General features: G+C 49.4%; 1 protein-coding gene across 1 annotated transcript in view; it reads left to right on the forward strand.

Moving 5' to 3' along the window:
- PLXNA2 (plexin A2) overlaps window positions 1-8,300 on the forward strand; it is a 205,745-nt gene extending 197,445 nt beyond the window's left edge. Inside the window, exons 27-32 of the mRNA XM_019713816.3 lie at window positions 659-758; window positions 1,741-1,931; window positions 3,291-3,460; window positions 5,998-6,210; window positions 6,894-7,044; window positions 7,794-8,300. Coding sequence (XP_019569375.3) covers window positions 659-758; window positions 1,741-1,931; window positions 3,291-3,460; window positions 5,998-6,210; window positions 6,894-7,044; window positions 7,794-7,889 — 921 coding nt within the window. The 3' untranslated portion in view covers window positions 7,890-8,300. The remainder of the gene's footprint in view (window positions 1-658; window positions 759-1,740; window positions 1,932-3,290; window positions 3,461-5,997; window positions 6,211-6,893; window positions 7,045-7,793) is intronic.
- The last annotated feature ends 12,504 nt before the right edge of the window (window positions 8,301-20,804 follow it).

The raw sequence follows: 20,804 nt of genomic DNA on the forward strand, positions 1-20,804 counted from the left end.
GTGTGACTTGCAATAAAATCCCAATGAGAACATGCTTTGGAGCCTGATAGACCTGGCTACAGATAGTGGCTGCACCAGGTATTAACTGTGTAACCTCCAAGATGTCCGTTAACCTCGATGTTCTCATCTGTTAAATGGGATTAATTGTATGTAACTCACAAGGTTGAAGAGAGGCCAGGTCTAGCCCAGCACTACCCGATAGAAATGTAATACAAGCCACATGTGTAATTTTAAATTTTCACTAGCCACATTTGAAAAGTAAAAATATACCGATGAAATGAATGTCAGCAATATATATTATTTAACCCAACTGATCTAAAATAATTATCATTTCAACATGCAATAAATATAAAACTTATGAGATAGTTTGTATTATTTCCCTCATGCTAAGGCATTGAAACCCAGTATGTATTGTGCATTTGCAGCACATTTCCGTTCAGACACTTCCAGTGCATCTCAGTTGGGACTAACTAAATTTCAAGTGCTCAGTAGCCACGGTGCTAAGTAGCTATGTTGGAGAGCAGGAATTGTTTCTAGTGTGCCTGAACTTTTTGCACTCTATCCCACATCTATTCCATAACCTTCTAGAAGTCCTTGACTATTCAGTTCCCCAAGACACCGACATTCACCCGCACTGTACCTTTCATACTCTTCCCAGGTGTCAGACAGATCGGTGGTGGCTCTGGTCCCCAAACAGACCTCCTCCTACAACATCCCTGCCTCTGCCAGCATCTCCCGGACGTCCATCAGCAGATATGGTGAGAACCAGGAAGGCAGCCTGGGCAGCTCAGAGGGGAGGCTTCTGCGACCGACCAGGGACCACTCACTGTCCCCTTCTGATAGCAGGAAGCCCTTGCCGCTGCCAACCTCCAGTCAGAGGCCTTTGCTCACTTGTTTCCTTCCTCCCTAGTCCAGTCATTCGCAGAGCAGCCTGTCTCCTCAGAGCTGTGGGACCAGGTGGCACCATGTGCCCCTCTTTCAATAGCGCAGGCCTGGTGATGAGTTCCAGGGGCCCAGAACAAGGGAGGCAGCAGGATGGGAAGTGTTTATGTCCCAGTCTGTGCCTATTGTCCTGGCTGAATTATTAATAGTGTCCCCTTTTACTCCCAAATGTGTCCCAGTCTGGGCAATAAATTGGCCGCCTTAGCCTGTACACGGTGGATTGCTAGGGCCCCCTGTGGCCTCTGGGGAATGAGGTTACGGTACTTCACTCTCTCTTATTCTGTTTTCTCTGGTTTCACATATGCACTGAGGCTGTGGGCTGCCCACATAAAGGACACCACATTACTGAGGCCAACGGCTCCAAAAAGGCCTTGGCAGTTCCATGTTCTGGGCCTCAAGTAAAAAGGACCCCATTGACTCCCAAGAGGGAGCATTATACCTCACAGCTCCCTGGGACCCAAGTTTTTATCAAAGCCTCTTTGAAAATGTCCATTTGACATTTTACCTATTGATTATTCTTTGCTGGAAGCATCAGGGGAGGGAGACTCCCAAATTCCCAACGGTCTCTCCAGCTACAGAATTTCTAAATCGTCTTTTAAAAAAAGGTTTCAGGCTGTCTTCATGCCAACCAAGGATCCCTAAAATCACCCATCCAGCTGAGCTCCCAAGGGTCCCCTTCCAAATGAAACGGGTTTATTCTGAGTGAGTGTAGCAGGGGGCAGGGCTCCTAGAAGGATTCTTCAAGCGAGGATGATGAAATCAGCTGCTCACAGGCCTCTACTGCCCCCTTCCCCTCAGACTCGTCCTTCAGGTACACGGGCAGTCCTGACAGCCTACGGTCCCGCGCCCCCATGATCACGCCAGACCTGGAGAGCGGGGTCAAGGTGTGGCATCTGGTGAAGAACCATGACCACGGGGACCAGAAAGAGGGTGACCGGGGCAGCAAGATGGTGTCCGAGATCTACCTGACCCGGCTACTAGCCACCAAGGTAACTCCTGCTCTGCCCAGCCCAGGGAGGACATCATGGAGTCTGTCCTTCCAGGGGACCCATACAGATGAGCAAGCCCAGGTCTCCGGGTGGGCTTTCCAGGGGATCAGCCACTGCTGTTCTCTACCCTTTGGCAAAACCACGATATCATTGCTCCTAGCCCACTCTTCAAGACCACCATTACTCTTCAGAGGAGTGGCTCCCCATGTCTGGACCTGTACCCCTTAGGAAGATATTGTGGTTTTCTTATTGGTGGTACCCAGACACATATGCCAGCCTTCACCATCGTCACCTTTTCTATCCGCTCTCTGGCCACAACGGGAGGGAAAGCATGAAGGCCTGGTCCTGCCAATAATCTGAGAGAAAGCTCCCCATCCTGCCCCATTCCAGCTACCCCCCAATGTTGATGGAAGTGAAGCATGGCCGTGCTGGAAGCTGTGATCTAAAGCTGTCTTTCAGCTTCCCTTGCAGAGAAATAATATGCCTATAAGTATGGCAATCATATGGCCCAGCAAGGACAGGCTGGGCTGGATTTCAAATACTCTCCTCAACTGACCCCACCAAATTGCTGCTGAAATTCTAATATAGTGGCATACAGATTACAGCTCACAGACTTGCTCCTAGAAGTGGCACAGAAATATACCAGCAGACCACATGCCTCAAATTTTGCTTCACCTAATAGGCTAGTAAGAAACCAACAAAGAGATATCAGAAAAGGTTAGACATTTTCCTGACCTTCAGAAGTGTTCCTTGAACCTGTAAGCTGTGGGACCCAGACCCACTCTTGTCCCGGCCCCCAGAGACCTTCCAAGGCTCTGTGGGTCAGGGCTATGCCTGAGTGTTCCTGAATCTGGACCTTTCACCTACAGTTCCCACTCCAGACACCACTTACCACAGGCCACTAATATCGTAAGCCTCTTCACACCTTCCTAACTTTCAGACCCTCTGAGGTCCTGCCACGTTCCTGCCAGAAGGCTGCCAGTCCTCCAGCTGGTTCTTCAGATGCCCTCTCGTACCAGCCTTTGACCTCCTATCCCCATGGGAAGCCTGGACTCAGAGCACTCACAGTCTTCCTATCAGACACCCGCCCCTGGGGCAGACATGAGCATAAACGTGGCATGTGGCTAAAATCAGAGGAGATCTTCCCAGGAATCTGCAGCCCATTTAGTCCCCCCCACCCCACCCCCCAATACCCTAACAGCTCCCTGCCCAACCCCACAACACTGTCCGCTCAGCCTGACTCCGCAGACAAGTTTCCAAGGCAGGATTGGCCCAGGCACCATCTGGTCTGCACACCTGCTGCCTGTTGCCTCCCTCCACCGCCCTCCACCTCATACTGTCCCACTGCCCCTCCCCCAGGGCACCCTGCAGAAGTTCGTGGATGACTTGTTTGAGACCTTGTTCAGCACTGTGCACCGGGGCAGCGCTCTTCCCCTGGCCATCAAGTACATGTTTGATTTCCTGGATGAGCAGGCAGACAGACATAGCATCCACGACACAGATGTGCGGCACACCTGGAAAAGCAACTGGTAACCCCTAGGGAGCCCAGGGGGAGGTGCGGCCTGAGGAGGCTGCAAGCTGTGTGGGGTGGGGACCAGCGGGGACCAGGAAGATGGGGGGAGCCTGTTCGCTGTGGCTGGTAATCCCAGGCTCCTCGGACAAATAGCGCACACATGCTCTGCAGAGCCACCATGGTCCCCAGGCTGCCTCCTAGTGGGGCCTGCCTGGCTTAGGGCCTGGCACCAGGACACACATTTGAGCTCTGCCATTTCAGGTTGAGACCGTTCTCCAGGAAGTGCCTCCTCCCTGACTCAGATCTCTGATTTTCAGGTTTAGGGGGCTAGGGGAACCTACACAGAGAGGCCCATTTGAGACCTAGAAGCAGAGCTTCAAAGCCAAGGCAGTGCCGGGCATTCTGAGCAGGGCAGAATCTAAGGCACTTCCTGAGACCCGGAAAGCGCGAGTTAAACTGAGGAAAGTGGCCAGCACTCAGGAGAGAGCTCACACCTGCTGCAGACTCGAGCCCATGGAGTGGGATGTCATTGCAGACTTGATCCCTTAAGGCCAAGTTGTTACCCCATGGCTATCAGGAAGCAGCAGGCAGATATCCTGTTGGCATGGCTCTTCCCTGAAGCAGCGCGGGCAGCAGCTCCTGCAGACTGCTGGCATAAGACTTTTCTTTCTTGGGTTTGAACCTGGACCATGGACCTAGCTAATGTCTGGCTTTCAGGTCAGACAGGGCCCGGCCAAGACACGGAGTCAAACCTCTTCTTCAGGGAAAGAGCACAGAGAGTGGAGAAAGGAGTCCCAGGCATTTGGGTTGGGCAAGCAGCCCACACAGCTGTCTGGAGTCAGTGATCTCAGAAAACAGAGCTGACACAGATGGGCCCAGGCTGTTATTTGGGAATCAAAAGTCCTAGCAACCAGCAAAACACTTTGAAAATATCCAACCCCAATCCCGTATATTCCTTCCTTCTCTGAGGTGCTGTGGTTGCTGAGCCCTGCAAAGTCTGCAGCTTTGATCACAGTGGAATGAAATGGGGAGACTCGGGTGGTGGTGGTGATGGGGTGGGGAGCCATGGTGCATTTCACCAGGACAGGACTTTTATCTACGTCTCTGGGGCTGGGTTATGGTTGTCTCCTTTGCTTTGGAGGATCCCAGCCCAGCACTGGGAGTAGGCAATTTCAGGGAAAGCAAGAGAAAATTCTGGATTATCCCCATCTCTGTGCCTTCTGTTGCTGGCCAGGCCCAAGTCATAGAAATGCCCTACCCTGGTGTTATGGTGGGGAGAGTCGCCTTATCCAGACTTCAAGTAGCTCATGTCCATGGTAAGAAAGTCAGAAGTTCCCCAAAGCTACTGGAGGAAGGGAAGAGTGGAAGAGACGAGTCACCCGCAACTGAGACAGCTCCTCCCCGGTGATAGGAAAGTACGCGATCCCCTCGCATTTTGAAAGATAAGCAGAAATCTTAATGAAAGGGCTTGGAGTGGGCAAAGCTGATCTTTTCCGAGACTTGGCAGGACTGAGATATTTGGGAAAGTTTGGGGTCCATGAGCATCAAGAAAAGATGAAGAACGGGAGAGGAGCGGTAGCACATAGGCTGGATTGCTGCAACATCACCTCAGGCCAGAAGGACAAGCCCGGGGACCGAGCTCACTCCACAGAGGAGCCAAAAGAGTTAAGGTCCCAAAGGCAGCTGGAGGAGAAGGCAAAGTTAGAAAAGGCAGGAGAAACAGCAGCTGTTCTGGATTTGAAGGGGAATAAATGGGCTTACCCGCCTTCTGCCCTAACAAGCAGAGAAAATGCATTCTGCTCTGATTATAAATTCCCACTTTGCAGAAGGAGCTCTCCTAAGCACTGATCAGTTCCTTTTGGGGTGGGAAAAACTCTGAGCTACAGTGAGTCATTTCCAGCGTGCCAACAATGGCCTGCTCCTTTCCGTCAGCCCCTGCCCACATACGGAAAGCCCTGGGGAGAGTCCTGAAAGAGCTGGCCCCAGGGGACCCCTTCCATGGCCCAATGGGCTGGGCCAGAGCCCTGGGAAGCGGCTCTGGGGGCTGGGCTCTGGGGGCTGGGCTGGGCGGAGAGCACAGGTGGTGCCCTTTATGCCCACACTGAGGCCATGCCCGGGGGCTGCTGGCTGCATCCTTCCTGACAATGGCCATGGCCAAGGGCACTGTGAAGGGACTCTAGGAGCCTGGTGGCTTTGTTGGAAGCTTTGAGAAAATTGTGCAGTTCTCTGTACTTGGGCTGCCCTGGAGGCACAGAGGCCTTTGGAAAAAGCTGCCAGGAGGGAACAGAACCACCCCCCACACCCACCCCTCAGTTGTTAGAGAGCAGGGTCAGCGCCCCCGTTAGAGCACAGCGGCGCCTCTCCTTTCCTCCTAGAGTCAGGAAGAGCTTAAGCGAAATTAGCAGCCCTGGCTGAACTAGTTTTCTGTGACTTCATTTCCTTGCCCTTTGGAGAGAGGATTTTGCATTTCGGGGTGAGGGGGAACATTAGCGGACAGCTTCAGGGGTGAGGCCAAGCAACAGCCCTCAGGGTCTGCTCTGCTTTTCCCTCCAGCCTCCCTCTGCGCTTCTGGGTGAACGTGATCAAGAACCCCCAGTTTGTGTTTGACATTCACAAGGGCAGCATCACCGACGCCTGCCTCTCCGTGGTGGCCCAGACCTTCATGGACTCTTGTTCAACGTCAGAGCACCGGCTGGGCAAGGACTCCCCCTCCAACAAGCTGCTCTATGCTAAGGACATCCCCAGCTACAAGAGCTGGGTGGAGAGGTCAGTGGTACCCTCAGGACAGGCCCATGCCCCTGTGTGCCTGCTCCATTCCCTGCCGTGGGCTTTGCTGACCCAGGACTCACAACTGTGTTTGCGGTACCTTAGGGACCTCACACCCCCATCCTTTCTCTTGTCCACACTTCCTGCCTGAGGAAGGAAGGGAAGCTTTGTGCCCTTGGAAGTCAGATCATTGTCATTCAAATTACCATTTACTGGCACATGCCAGGCACCCAGCACTGTCATAAAGCTGTGTACGTATCATCTCATTAAAACACCCAACAGAGTTGTGAAGTACGTAGGTGTTATTATCATCCCCATTTTACTGATGAAGAAACTGAGACACAGAGAGGTTAAGTAATCTGTCCAAGGTTATACAGTTAGCAGGTAGCAGAGCGGAGATGTGAATACAAAGAGTCTGGCCAGAGTCTGGGCGGTTAACCGCTCTGGGGCCACTGCAGCCAGGAGCTCACAGCTAGATGGAACCTCGCCTCAGGGAAGACCAGTCACCAGGTCTCAACCTCAGCTTGAGGCAAGAGGACAGAGGAAAGTACATCGGAAGAGAAATTTGTTGGCAGGAACAACTGGGGACACCTCGTGCTCCCTGGCAAGGGGCCTGGGGTCAGGGTCGGTGTAGGCAAACGTTTGCTGAGTCCCCCTGAAGGAGCCTGTCCTCCCTTCGGCAGATACTACGCAGACATCGCCAAGCTGCCTGCCATCAGTGACCAGGACATGAACGCCTACCTCGCTGAGCAGTCCCGCCTGCACGCTGTGGAGTTCAACATGCTGAGCGCCCTCAACGAGATCTACTCCTACGTCAGCAAGTACAGCGAAGAGGTAAGACAGCGCCCCCCAGGGGCAGAAACCAACCCGCAGCGAACGAGGCGGTTAAACGCAACGCCGGCCCCGTCCTTAGGTAACATCATCAGCGGGGAATTTAGAGAACACACTCACGGAGTCCAAAACCTCTGAGCTCAGAAATCATTCCCACTCCCTCAGAAGGCAGCCTAACCTCTCCTGATTCATTGAGCTCATCATTACACATTCCTTTGTCTTTCACTCATTGTTAACTCAATAAATAACACTCTTAATAATGTCATTGTTTTTCAGTTAAAATGTTGTATGACTAATTTCATTCTTTCTGTAACAATAAATCAGACTCCTCTTTGCATTTGGGCAGGTCCTGTCAGTTACGTTTCAGACAGACACATGGGCCCTAACGTGAATAGAGGTCGAATAGGACGGCTTCAGAGAATTCACAAGTCACACATTAGCGTTGTACCTGAAAGTGATATTAGTAGTAATAATAATAATAATAATAATAATGATAGCTAAAGCATAGCACTTTCTCTATGCCAAACATTATCTTAAACACCTTAGATATAATATACACACACATACAGATACACGCTCTACATACATACACACATATGCATACACACTCACACACACATATTCAGTTAAGCATATACATTCTTTAAGTTATGTTCATCAGGGCAGAATGGAAAGGCAGATAGAAGGATTCCGAAAACGGCATCTTCTCTGCTGAGTCCTGAGGTCTTCCCCACCTTGTGTCTGTTCCTCAGCTCATCGGGGCACTAGAACAGGACGAGCAGGCCCGGCGCCAGCGGCTGTCGTACAAGGTGGAACAGCTCATAAATGCCATGTCCATTGAGAGCTGAGAGATGGAGCCTCCCGTTCCTGGGACGAGGGCGACCTGTGAAAGTCGTCACACTGGGAGTCTCAGCAGGAAGGACGAGTGAAGGGGACCAGACTCCAGAATTTGCTGTCCTCTGAGACCCCATCCCGGGGCAAGGGAAGGGCCCCTCTCCCGACGCCAGCCAAGTCTCATCACAGGCAGTTCCTGCAGGGAGACACCATGGGCGCCATCCATCCCCGGGGACAAGAGAGAGAAGCAGGGCCGTGAAAAAGGTGGCTCTTCAAGCTGAGAGGCAGGGCCTGGGCATGGTGCTGCCTCTGTGACTGCTGCTTTGCATGAAAACTCATTTGATGTATATGGGGGAAATAATGAGAACTTTATTTAATTTTTTTTAAGAAAAAGGAAAACCAGAAATAAAACGAAACAAAAAGCCTCCCTGTTAATCCCGTCCAACTTTTGTTGAATTCTGGTTTCTATCCCACTTCCTTCTTTTGCCCCCATTCTTCCATCCTTGTTTAACTCCTGTTTTCAAAAGCCAGAAAAAGAGATGCTGAGAGAAATCGGAAGGAAAATGATTGTTTCCTTTCCCTTGAAATTGAAAAATAAGAAGAATGAGCACAAGTTTGCACCAAACACTTTGCAAAAACAGAGGCCAGTAAAACCTGGAATTATCCTGGCAGCTGGAAGGGCATGGGAACTGCAGAAAATTGCAAAGCCACCAAGCAGCTCAGCCTGGCTGACTGGAAATTGAGCTTTACCAACCTCACACCTGTATATTCTCATCTCTTGAGAGGAGATATGTGTCTGTAGAGTACCAATGCTTTTTGCTACTGTTCTTTTGTTTGTTTTTGTTTTATTTAATCCTAAACCTCGACACACGAGGAGCTGAGCTTTGGTACTTTTCCTTTTGGCTTCCCTAACGTCACTATCAGAAGTTGGGGAGAGGGGGACCTCTCCCACACCAGCTGCCTGGTCTCCCTGAGGACATTGGGCAGCTCTGCCTTACATCAGTCACTGTCGTAAGCCAGGCACCCTGGGGAAAGGGCCTGGAGGCATGTGGGCCAGGCCTCCAGGAGGTTCCGCGTGGGAGCTGATGTGGGGACATGGTGTTTGGCTTTGGATTCCACTTCAATCCCCTAGTGGTTTCTACAATTAAAGAGAAAACAAAAATCAAACACTGTTTACACAAGCAATACTTGAAGAGCATAGTTTAAAGGAGCTGCAGTATTTATTGTTACGCTTTTTTCTTTTATTCTCTCGTGCCTGGAGAGGGGAGACAACCCTTCGCTCATATGTAGAAGCTCCTGATCCTGATGGTTGAGCATTGGCCTCAGGAGAAATGCCCAGCATCCCCACCTGACTGTCTTCCTCTGCCTCTCTTTCTGCCTCTCATGTCCTTATGTGTTTGGAGGACAAGTGGGTGGCTTCTCACTGAGCTTTTCCTTCTCTCTCCCGCTGACGCCTAAAACCATGATGACCAACTCTCCCGAGTGTAGTTTCCAAACAAAGAGACCAAAGCTTTGTCCTGGTCCAGCGGACCCATGGATGCCAGTGGAAGTCATTAAGCGGAAGGTGGCTCTGTTGGTGGCAGGACCTTGTTGACCAGGACAGGCATCAGAGGTTCCAGGCCTTCCACGTTGGCATGGATCCAAGCAGCGAGCTCCAACTTCTCCATACGCAGCAGTGGAGTGAGGGAGGAGAACAACAGGAAGGCAAAGAGATGGGAAGTGGGGAGGTAGAGGAGAAGCAACCTCTACCTTCTACCTTCTACTTGTCAAGGGGCTGCAATGCTGGGAAACTGGACCAGCCACCTCCAGAGAGACCAGACCAGGGTCATTTCCTCTGTAATTAACTCTGGGCCCCAGCTCACTGTGCCCTGATTTACCTCCGAACAATTCCAGTTTCCAGAGGCTCTGCTGACCACATTGGATTCCCAGGAAAGGGCTGGAGGAGGGGGAGCCCTGAGGGCTGGCTTCCATCCCTGGCGTGTGGCTTTGGATCACTGAGCTAACCACACAGCAGACATCGCCTGGTTGCCTCAGCTCCAGTTTCTTGCCTGAATGCAGCTGACAAATGGGAAGAGAAAAGCATTCAGCAAAATACTCAGGAAACTCGCTTGTTTTCATTATAATTCACAACCAGCCATGCCAAGGCCACTTTCTTCTGATAATCCACTTCTGTTAAAGTTTCTCTGGGCCCTATTAATAGCCTGAAAGAAATACTAATGCCTGGCCTGCACTAAGCCAAAGTGTTTACTCTTCACAGCACCCAAAGCTTATCAGCTCAGAGCCCATGATGTACGGCGATGAAAAGAGAGGAGATACGGGCAAGAGGAACGTGAGTGGGGGACTTTGTGCTAGCCACAAAAAAATCCAGTCCACCCTCATTTTACTTCTGAGCTCTGAATGAAGGTTTTCTGATCACAGCACTGATCACCTGCCATCTAAAGTGCTCCACCAAGAAGTAAAAGGAAGTTAGACATCTCAGTTGTATCTTAACCGACCCTGATATCCATGCATCCACCCAGGTATCTCCCAGCAGCTACTTTGGTGACCATTCTTCCTTGAAAGTTTTTGGGGGTGTAGCGAATAACGGAGGTAGAAGGCAGATTCAGAGAGGAGAGAGGGGAGAAGCCAGAGCTGGCAAGAGTGGCTTGGCCCCATTACAGGATTCCATGAGAAAGTTGGGGAAGTTGGGTTGGCAAAGGAAGTGGCCAGGGGGCATCCCTGAGGAAGGAACTAAGAGAAAGGAAAAGTCATTTGGACTCAAGTCAGATCATGAGGGTAAAATGTTGTAGAGCCTCGCCATCTGTCTAGCTTCCCACCTATCCTTCCTCCACCAGCTCTTGGCTTTGGGTCACCAAGAACCAGTGGAATCCATGCCCTGTGGAATAGAGAGGAGAGGGATTTGGTTGGCCTCTTCCTCAATATTATCCAATTTGAAAATAGTTTGACCTTGCGTGAGAAATAAGTATTAAAGTCACAGCCCCATCCCCACATGAAGCCATCCATTTTGAAGGGAGGCCGAGAGGGAAGTCTCTCTTGAAAGCCAGTCCAGTTTCATTTTGTTTTATTGATCTGCATATGAGACAATTCTCTGGAAGAGGAAAAGGACCCCAGAAATGTGTTTGGCAAGACAGAGAGTACTAATGTGTAAGATGGAGATGGACAAGATGTCCATCTCGGTGGAGCAAGTCCCTCCAGCTGGCCTGCTGCTGCTTCCTGTCCTTGGCGTGGCGTCAGGTACTTCAGTGGCAGTCCCCAAACCTCTCCCTACAGCACATCTCTCAGAACCATTTCCAATCCACCACTGGCAGAGAGCACCCCCTCCTCCTAGAGTTCAGTCATTAATGCATGGATTAGCTATTAACCTCAATCAAGCAAGGGAACTGCTTCTTACACACATTCACTCATTCATTCATTCAGAGAAACTTCATGAGCTGCAACTATTTCCTAGGCCCTGCTATACGTGCCGAGAAATAGCAACAAATAAGACCAAGAAGAGTCTTCTTCTAGTAAATTTATGTTCTTCAAGCTCCTGGTTCCTACCAACTTAGCAGGCACAGTTCTTCTCCACCTGCAGAGGGCAAGAGTTTTGTAGAAACGGAGTCAGAAGAAGGAAGAAAGCCGATCAACCCAGCTGCCTTACGTTATTCTGGGGATCTTACTCCGGCAATGAGAGCTTTCCTTGTTTCCACTGCCTCTCTCTCTTCTGTTGGCGCTTCCCCTGCTGCTTGAGCTCCTGATTTTCCTTCATTTCCACCAAATGAGGACAAGAGATAGTAGTCGAGGCCCCTGGCCCTGCTGCATGTGAAGCAGAAGTAATGGATGGGTGTGCTAGACTGAAAATGTCCTGGGCAGAACATATAGAGAATGCTTGAAAGCCTCTGGCTGATAAATCTCCAGGTGTATCCCTATTGCCACACCTGCCCCCATTAACCTGCAGCAGGTAAATACTGAGCCAGCAGCTGCTCTACAGGAGGCCATCTTTTCCCATCCACACCAAGCCAGCCCTGCCTGAGGTTCCTGGGGCCTGGCCACAAGGAAATAACTGAGGCTGGGGTGGGGGTGGGGCCTCCGGGGGTGAGAAAATGCACAGCAGCCTCATAGACACTGGGCTGTGGGAGTGGATCCCACAGGGAGACTTGGGAGATGAAGTTCAGGACCTTCTGCTGCCGGCTCAGGAACAAGCTTTGAGAAAATGGCGGCATCCTCTTCATAACTCCAAAGTCTCTCTGCCCTATCTCTTTCCTTTCTCCTGGTTTCCCCCAGAGTGAAGTTTTGGCAGCTAGGGCTCAGTGATGCCACACATGGAAGATAAAGTTTCACTCTTGGAATTAGGTAAATCCTGGGAAAGGATCGAGTCCACCGCTTATCACACAGGGCGTCAGCCCAACAAGCAAACTGGTGATGCTCAGCTTCTTGCGCACGCCCTCATCTGGTTCTCTCCTCACTTTAAAGAAGCTCCGCCTTCAGACCAGGCTCTCCCTTTTCTGCGGTGCATCCTGCTCCTCCTGTCCTAGCCTCAAGGGAGACAGGCAGCAGCCATGGATTTCAGTCAAGGCCCTGACTTGTTTGCCCTCCCTATTGGCACCACAGCTGGAGAGCAAAATGGAAAATAATCCCCCCCCCCCTACAGAACAGACGTTCTCAAGAATGTCAGGGAGGAAGGGACAAGCTACTTATGCTATGAGGCTAGGAACCTGAGCTCACCTGCCTCTCCTCCCAACTTCTCCTACTCAAACCCACTCTTCTTGACACACTGGAATCTGTATTATATATATTTTTAAGAAAATACAATGATAGTTGTCTGGTTTTGTTGTTTTTACAGGTGTTGTGGAATAAAAACTGTAAGAAAATTAAGTATTTAAAATGTTCCAATAAAATGGGGTTTTTTGTTATTCTAATATATTATTGTGTACCTATTGTAAATATGAAACACTCCTATTTTGCAAGCCAAGGACACAATTTGTACTGTTGTTATATATAAATAAAGTTTACTGGATAAAAAAAACATCTTCAAATGAACCTGGTTGTTCAGCAGGGTGTATACAGAGTATTTCACGGCATATTTAGGAAGCAGGGTACTCACTGGAAGATGAGCTAAGTTGTTTTGAGGAACTTCTAGAATTCTCTCTGGAGGCAGAGCTTACTAACGTCCAGTCATCGTCTCACACACACACACACACACACACTTCCCTAAGAGACTGGAGACATGCAAATGCTGCTCCTGAGGGTGAGAACAATGCACACACAACACCCTGAAGAGCCAGGGGAAGAGCACGCTGCTGAGGCCTCTGTGTAATTAGTACATTTGTTTCAATTGCATGGAGGGCCATTTTACTAACATCCCTCCACTTCTCTTTTAAATGCAGACCTAGAGCACTGGACGCACTCTGTGTTCCAACACAGTGAAAAAGGTGTGATCATTTCTCAGCAAAGCCCCAGTGTGGCCCTGGTGAGCTCCTGCTTAGCACACTCTTAAGTGTGGTTAGAGGAGATGGGCCTGTCAGAACCTGACGGGACCCTGGAGTCAGCTGGACACAGACGGAATGAAGGATGCCATTTCTCTGTGTGGGGTCCTTGCGCCTCAGTTTCCCCTATCTTCCTGCTGCTCGCCGTCTTCCCTCAGCAACTTGGACTTGGAGTACCTCTATTATTAAGTATCTGCTGCAGGAAGGGAGTGAGGAAGAGGAATCAGCCAGGTGCCTGCCTGTCCTGTTCACTGTTTTAGTCCCAGGACAGAGCACAGTGAGTGCTAGACGCACAGCACATACCTAATTAGAAGGTTCCAAATGAATGAATGAATGATTCAACAAATGAATTTTGCGAACCACTTGCCATATTCCAGGCACTGGAACATTCTCTCTTTGAGGCCTCTCAATTTCATGCGATAGGAGTGTTCCATTTTTATAGTCTGAGGCTCAGAGAAGTTAAGGGATTTGCTTAAGGTCACACAGCTACTAAGTGGTAGAGCCACAGAGGTCTGATTCCAGAGTTCAGATTGCGTGCTCCTTGTACTGCATGAATCTGCCCTTCATTAGCTCTAGAACCATTTAATCCTTGGAAGTCTGCCCCAGAAATGGATCCATCACAGGTGCAATAGGACCACTCTTCAGCATTCATTAATATTCATATTTGTTCAACACAATCACTACTGATTCACCACTTGCAGTGAGCATGACTCTAGACTAGGCACCGTTAGATATAGAAAGGGGGGAAAGCTAAGTCTTAAAGTTGCAGCTTTCTCAGAATTTACAATCCAGTGTCAACCCCAAATCATTATTCAAAGAGAGAAAGATTCAGCCCTTTTCCTAGTGGGAATTACATATCATTTTTACTACAAGTGCAGAATAATTTTGCCAAACTTCATCAATAGGCATCTCAGAGCACTGGGCTCCTCTATTCGCCCCCACTGTGTTAATTTGGGGCTCACTGGTAGCACATGTACAGGACTTCTGCTACATATTAATACACTATATTATTAGCTAATATAATATATATTAACTAATAATATGTAATATATAATTGCTAATAATATTCCTCTTATTCTTGGCTTTGCTTTATGTCTCTGCCTCATTTATCTTTATTCCTCGCTCCCCACTCCTTTCTAATTGCTAAGGTTCATGGATCCCTCACTAAGAGCACAGGCCTTGTATTTAAATTGCCTGTGGTTGAATTCCAGCCCCAAGCTAAGTGGTCTGGGGCAAGTTTCATCACCTCTGTGTGCATCAATTTTCAAATCGATGAAATGGGGATACTGTATATTAAATATGGCTTTTGGTTAAGATAATGTATATAATGGGCTCCATAGATATTACAAAAGGTAAATGAGAGAAAGAATTAATCATACATCCTTCTTTTAGAGACAGTTCAGCAAGACCTAAAAGCAGGATGAGATGAGGGTCTCTACCTGGCTGTGGGAAAAAGCTGAATTAATGCTCATAGGTTTCAGAAGTCAAAGTTGGTACCTGATAGTTAAGCCCTTAGGGGACTAGGCATGGATGCTGATTAAGGAAAACAGGAGACGAATCAAGGATTTACACAAAGGCAGGACCAGACATGAACTAGTCGGTAAATATGCTACAGGTAAATGGAACATAGCAGAGAGAAGTGGATCAAGACAGATCTCGATGTGCTAAGCTACAGACAGAGTCCAGGTGGCCAGAAAATCAGTAAATGGCTTCCCGAAAGCCTCACCAGGACCAGGGTCCAAAAAGTGTTCAGGGCCTCGTAGGAAATGTACCCCTTCACTTGGAGAGCCAGTGAGCAGGTCAGGCCCACAGGCTCAGGGCAGGGGCAACAGAAAAGGACAAGTGGGCTGGAGGCAGAGGGCACAGACCCGAGGGGGGCCGATTCCCAGAGAAGCCAGGAAAGCAGAGTAGGATTGCCAATGGAGCATTCATGAGACCTGGGAGTCGCTCCTCACCTGTCTCCCCTCTGGGAGAAGTCTGGGCGCTTCCATCTCCGACTGGTTTCATGTGAGTGTATTAGTCAGACCAATAGAATGTGTGTGTGTGTGAGTGTGTGAGTGTGTGTGTGTGTGTGTGTGTGTGTGTGTGTGTGTGTAGGGGGTAGATAGAGAAAGGCAGACACAGATTTTATGGAATTTATGCAACTGGCTCACACGAATATGGAGGTTGCCAAGTCTGAAATCTGCAGGGCAAACTGGCTGGCTAGCAACTGCAGCAGCACTGCTTCAGTCTTGTGTCCAAAGGCAGCCTGAAAGCAGAATTTCTTCTTTGGGAAACCTCACTTTTGCTCTTAAGGCCTTCAACTGCCAGATGAGGCCCCACCCATATTACGGCAGGTAATCTGCTTTGCTTAAAGTCTACTGATTTTAAATGCTAATCACATCTAAACAACAGCTTTACAGCAACCTCTAGACTGATGTTTGACTAAACTGCTGAGCATCACGGCCTAGCTAAGATGACAGGAAACAACTAACCATCACAGTGAAGACCAGTCGACCTGCTCTCAAATACTGAAGCTGAAGTCGCTGTGTGATCTGTAACTCCATTCGCTTTGATGCTTTTTTAATTGCGGTAAAATATACATAACATAAAATTTACCATCTTAACTATTTTTAAGTGTACAGCTTAGTGGTATTAAATACATTCACATTGTTGTGCTACCATCCCCACCACCCTCATAACTCTTTTCATCTTGTAAAACTGAAACTCTATACCCATTAAACGATAACTTCCCATTCTCCCCTCGTATCAGCCCCTGGCAACCCCCAGGAAACCCTTAGTTTCCTAGTCGAAATGCTTTATTAAAATCCCTAGCTCACAAAAGGAGAAAATGGACAGACTTCAACAAGACGTGAAGTGCCCTGGAGGCCATGAATGATGGACAGACAGGGAGGGCTCCAGCTCCAGCTCAGGAAGAGGGGCTCATCACGGGGACTAAAAGGGAGTGGAGGAAACTGGAAACCACCTCCTTCTCAGCTTTTTCTTCTGAATTCGTAAATGTCTGTCTAATCCTAGCTCACTTTAAGAGCCCCGCCCAAGAAGTATACACCAGAAACTGGTAAAACAAACAAATAGAAAACATGTTTAGCTGTTTAGTCTCCAAGAATCATGCAGAATTCTAATCTTACGATTCTCCAAGAATCATAAGAATGCATCTCCCCAGTCTCATCTCGCCTTGGTTCTCCCATCTTCACTTGGCTCCACGTCTCAGTTCCTGATTGTCACCTCCAGTGCCCCTAACTCTGACGTTGCATTTTAGACGAGCTGCCCCTGGAATTCTGCCACAGCAGCCAAAGTGCCCCCCGGCCACATCAGAGAAGAGCCTGAAGTGTCCGACACAGGAGGGTGGGAAGGGAGTTCCCTATCCTCACAGTGCCTCATCCGCCTCGCCCTGAGAAGACCCTCAGTGACTTCAAAGGCCACAAGATCATGGTCAGAGCTAAGCCCTGGGTGATGGCAGTGAGCCTGGAGCTTTGAGGGCTATAGGAACCCATCTCTCGTCCCTGCATTACAGCAGTCCTTGGTTTTCATTTCCACTCAGTTTCCCTGTTAGAAGAGTAAGGACGTTGAGGGAAAACAGAAACATATATTGTCGGTTCTCTTGGCCATTTCCCCTAAAATGGTGGGGTCTTAAATTCTTCTTCAACCTTAGGGAGTGAGGTAGAACGTGGGGCAGGTGTGCAGACATGAGAGACCTGTGTGGGGATTTGCTCTAGGACAAGTCTGTCCTTGCTCATTTGTTTATTTAATCAAGTATTTATTTAGAGCCATATGTATGCTCTGCTCTGTGCTAAACACAGGGAAAGGTCCAGGACCTGGCTCCTGAGATCCTAATACTACACAGTTCCCTGGATGTCATGTTCCTCTGGCAACAATGATTTTGTGTGTCTATTGTACACTTATTGTCATTAGTGTTGCACATACATGATCTGATTGATTCCTATAAATGCCTGAGAAAGTGACTATTATTTACTCCCATTTTAGAGACGAGAAAACTGAGGCTCAGAAAGATTATATAGCAAATCAAAAATTGCACAGCAGTTAGTGACAGCATTGGATTTGATCACAGGTCTTCACCATCTGTGGCATCAGTGGCCACAGAGAAAGGCGTTGCTCTTTGGGGTTCAGGGAAGGGGCCACACCTATTTCAGACACAGTGCTCAGATCAGAAGGGGTGGATGGCCCTCATGCTCAGAGCCAGCCTGCGACAGCAGCACTCAAGCTTACTGGGCGCTCAGGCCTCCCCTAGCCAGAACTAGGCAAGACATAGAAATCCACAAGACTCTTAGAGAGGTGGGTCATTGTGGGGACAGAGCCCCAGAAAGCAGTTTCTAGGCTCTCGGCCTCACATAGAAAGCTGCTGGCTCAGGTAGTAAATGGCCATCAACTGTGATTGCATGGCCAGCAGCTGTGGCTAGTTGGCCGTCAGCTGTAACCAGTGAGCCATTGGCCACAAATATAACTGCTGTGGCTACGCTAGCAAGAAAATGGGGGCTAGCAAGAAGATGGTGGCTGAGCTAGCAAGAGCGGATTGCAGAGAGGCGGATGCTGCCAGCGAGAATATAGTGGTATGACTCCCCCATCTATGGCTCCGTGGGTGTTCCTTTTTGGCCTCACCATGTCCTGCGTTCTTATGTGGGGGACAGGACCAGAGAACCCGCAGGCCGCCCCACACGACAGTCATGCTACTGGGACAAAGTCCTCAAAGTCTGCCAGCATCCATTGGTCCTGTCTTCTCCTAAAGCCCTAGTCTGCCACTAAACCACTTGGGTAGCCTTGTCAAATCCTTTCTCTTTGTTTAGTCTCAGCTTTCTCTTTTATAAACTGAAGGGGCTTAAACAAGATAAGTAGTTTTCAATTTGTTATCAAAGAAGGCTCAGAGAGAATCCAGATCCAAGTGAAGTTGCTCTGGTAGAGACAGAGACAGGAAGCCAAGACCCAACACTCTCTACTTCCCCTCCTTGCCCCAAGTGTCCCCTCACCACTACCACCCCGTGTTGTAGCCTGAAGCATCTCTGAGCACCCTCAGAACTCCATGGAACACTAGCGGTCTCACAAGGTCCCACCTCGGGGCCACCCTCCCTATCAGATAACACTGCCTCTGCTCCACAGCTGCAGGGTAGACCAGGTAGAGAAAAGCGCCAAGGGTCAACTGGAATCCAAGTTCAAAACTCAGCCTCAGATCCAAGGAACTAAGAGGAGAGCAAGGGCCAAATATGGGGGCAACATAAGCATTGTGACATCAGAAAGGGTAAAGCTGGAGTAGCAAAGAGGCAACAGCAGAAGTGGCCTCGAGAAATTCCAGAGCTGAGAGTGAAGGGTGTAGCTTTTTAGAGAGCTCCCGCCCTACAGGAGGCGCATTCTGGGTTCCTTTAAGGAGCCACTGCAGGAAGTATCCACTCCCCCAGACCCAGCCTTAGCTCCTTTCTCTAAAGCCTCCGTTCTGTTCCCGTATCAGAACATGATCTACAGAACACAGGGGCAGAGAGTTTCTTAAGCATTCCTGAGGAACATAACAAAAGTTACCGAGTCTTAAGGTACATAATTGTCCACTACAAAGGACCAACAAGAGTTCTGCTGGACTAGGCGGCTGAGAAGAAGAGAGGCCTGGAGGCGGGACTGGGTGCAGAGGGAGCCCTCATCCTTAGGATAAAGGAGTGATGGAATGCGTGGAAGAGATCCTTAGGGGGGAGGAGAAGAGGGGAACATGAGGTTATTGAACCCAATCCATTTATCCCTGACTGAAGACCAGGATTTCCCAGTGCTGTGGCTTTGAGATTTATTTAGCCTTTGCCAGCTCCGGGCTTTTTTATATTGTACACTCTGTTTTGATGTGGTGAAGAGTTGAGAGGATCTTAAAAATGAAAAGGAAGAGTGCTGGCCTAAGAACCAGGCTCCTATTTCAGAGCTGACCTAGAGGCAGGACCGCTGATGAGAAGACAGACAGGTAGGCCAACTCCCTACTCTAAAACCAGGAGAGAAAGGACAGGGAAAAACACACAGGACCGTTTTGGGATGGCAAGTGGACATAGCTAAATTTGGCCCTTTTCGTATTCTTTTTACCCCTTCCAATTGTCTGCCCACCCAGGCCATGGAAAAACTTCCAGGGCAATGACTCCACTTCACCATCTCAGGAAGCTCTGCACCGGAGGGGCTCAGACCTGGGCCTAGACGGTGGCCATTAGGGAGGCTGACGGCCAGCCCTTAGCCACCAGCCCACCTGCCCATCCACCACTGATCCCTCCCTATTCCTAGGAGCTCATCACCGTTTCTTCTCCTTCCGTGTATCTTTGCACTGAATTAAAATGTTATTTCATCACAGACACAAGTAAGAACCAGAGAGACACTGGGCAAAGTGCACACCCAGAGAGCCCTGGTCCAAAACATCACTTTTGAGAAATCAGTCTCCCTCTGATGTCTCTGATCTTAGTCTTTAGAAAATTCAGAACTTGGAAAACCATGGTGTGATTCTCTCTTCCCTCCGTGCTGCACCTCTACTCACCCCCAGCGTGCCCACTTTTCCTCTCAGGGTCCCTTCCTTTGGTCACTGCAGGGGACAGGAAAGGACATGAACCCACATACCACAGACAGCCCTACATCCCCCCTCCTGACCCTTGAGCGCGTCTCATCCTTTTCTGGATCAGCTCCATCTCTGCATCAATGACATGGCTGACTCGTTTCTCTTTTATGACAGTGTTAAGTGGACAAAACTTGCTCCTGGAGTCTCATTCCTGTCCTGACTACACAGCCAGTTTCCCCAGCAGAGGTTTCTTTGGAAACTGAGACTTCCCAGCTGTGGACCCTCAATCAGACCAGAGTTCCTGGGGTTCAAAGCCCCACCCTGCCCCTGTTATCCTAGCCTCCTGTGTCTGTTCACTTTGAGCTTTTTGTGAACTGAGACAGAAATATTGCAAGATGGTGAGATAATTATGACGAGCCAAACAGTTCACAGACTGCCAGGGCAGAATAGCAATGTTGTGACTGGTTTAGCCTGCTCCACGAGCAACTTGAAGGACAGCTCAGCTCATGAAGATGGAAAAGGTAGAAGACGTGATACAGGGGTCTTCAGGGAAAACAGGACAGCCTCAGGGTTCAGGTGGGAGCCTGGTGGCCCTTTCTATAAAGGCTGGTCAAGTCAGGCCTACTGGGCATCCAGAACGAGAGTCGGAAGGAGGCACATGCCAACAACTTACACATAGACAGAAAAACGCTCAGAAGGTGGAAAGCTGGGCTGCCGTGGGCATAAGGATGGGTTTCACTAAGGCTTTCTTCAAGGGCGTGCCAACCCCTCCATCTCTGCTGTGATTCCCAGAACCACGGAGCTGGTGGAGGAGACATGTCAAGGCAAGAGCTGACTTTGCCGCCTTGGGCAAGTGTCTTGACCTCCGGGGCTCATTTTTTTCTCATCTGTAAAATAAGAGGATTAGATGAAGTCATCTCTCATGCCCTCCACCTCTGTGGTTT

This window comes from Rhinolophus sinicus, chromosome 11 (genome assembly GCF_057876585.1).
Source record: "Rhinolophus sinicus isolate RSI-liver-muscle chromosome 11, RSI-T2T, whole genome shotgun sequence".
NCBI lineage: Eukaryota > Metazoa > Chordata > Mammalia > Chiroptera > Rhinolophidae > Rhinolophus > Rhinolophus sinicus.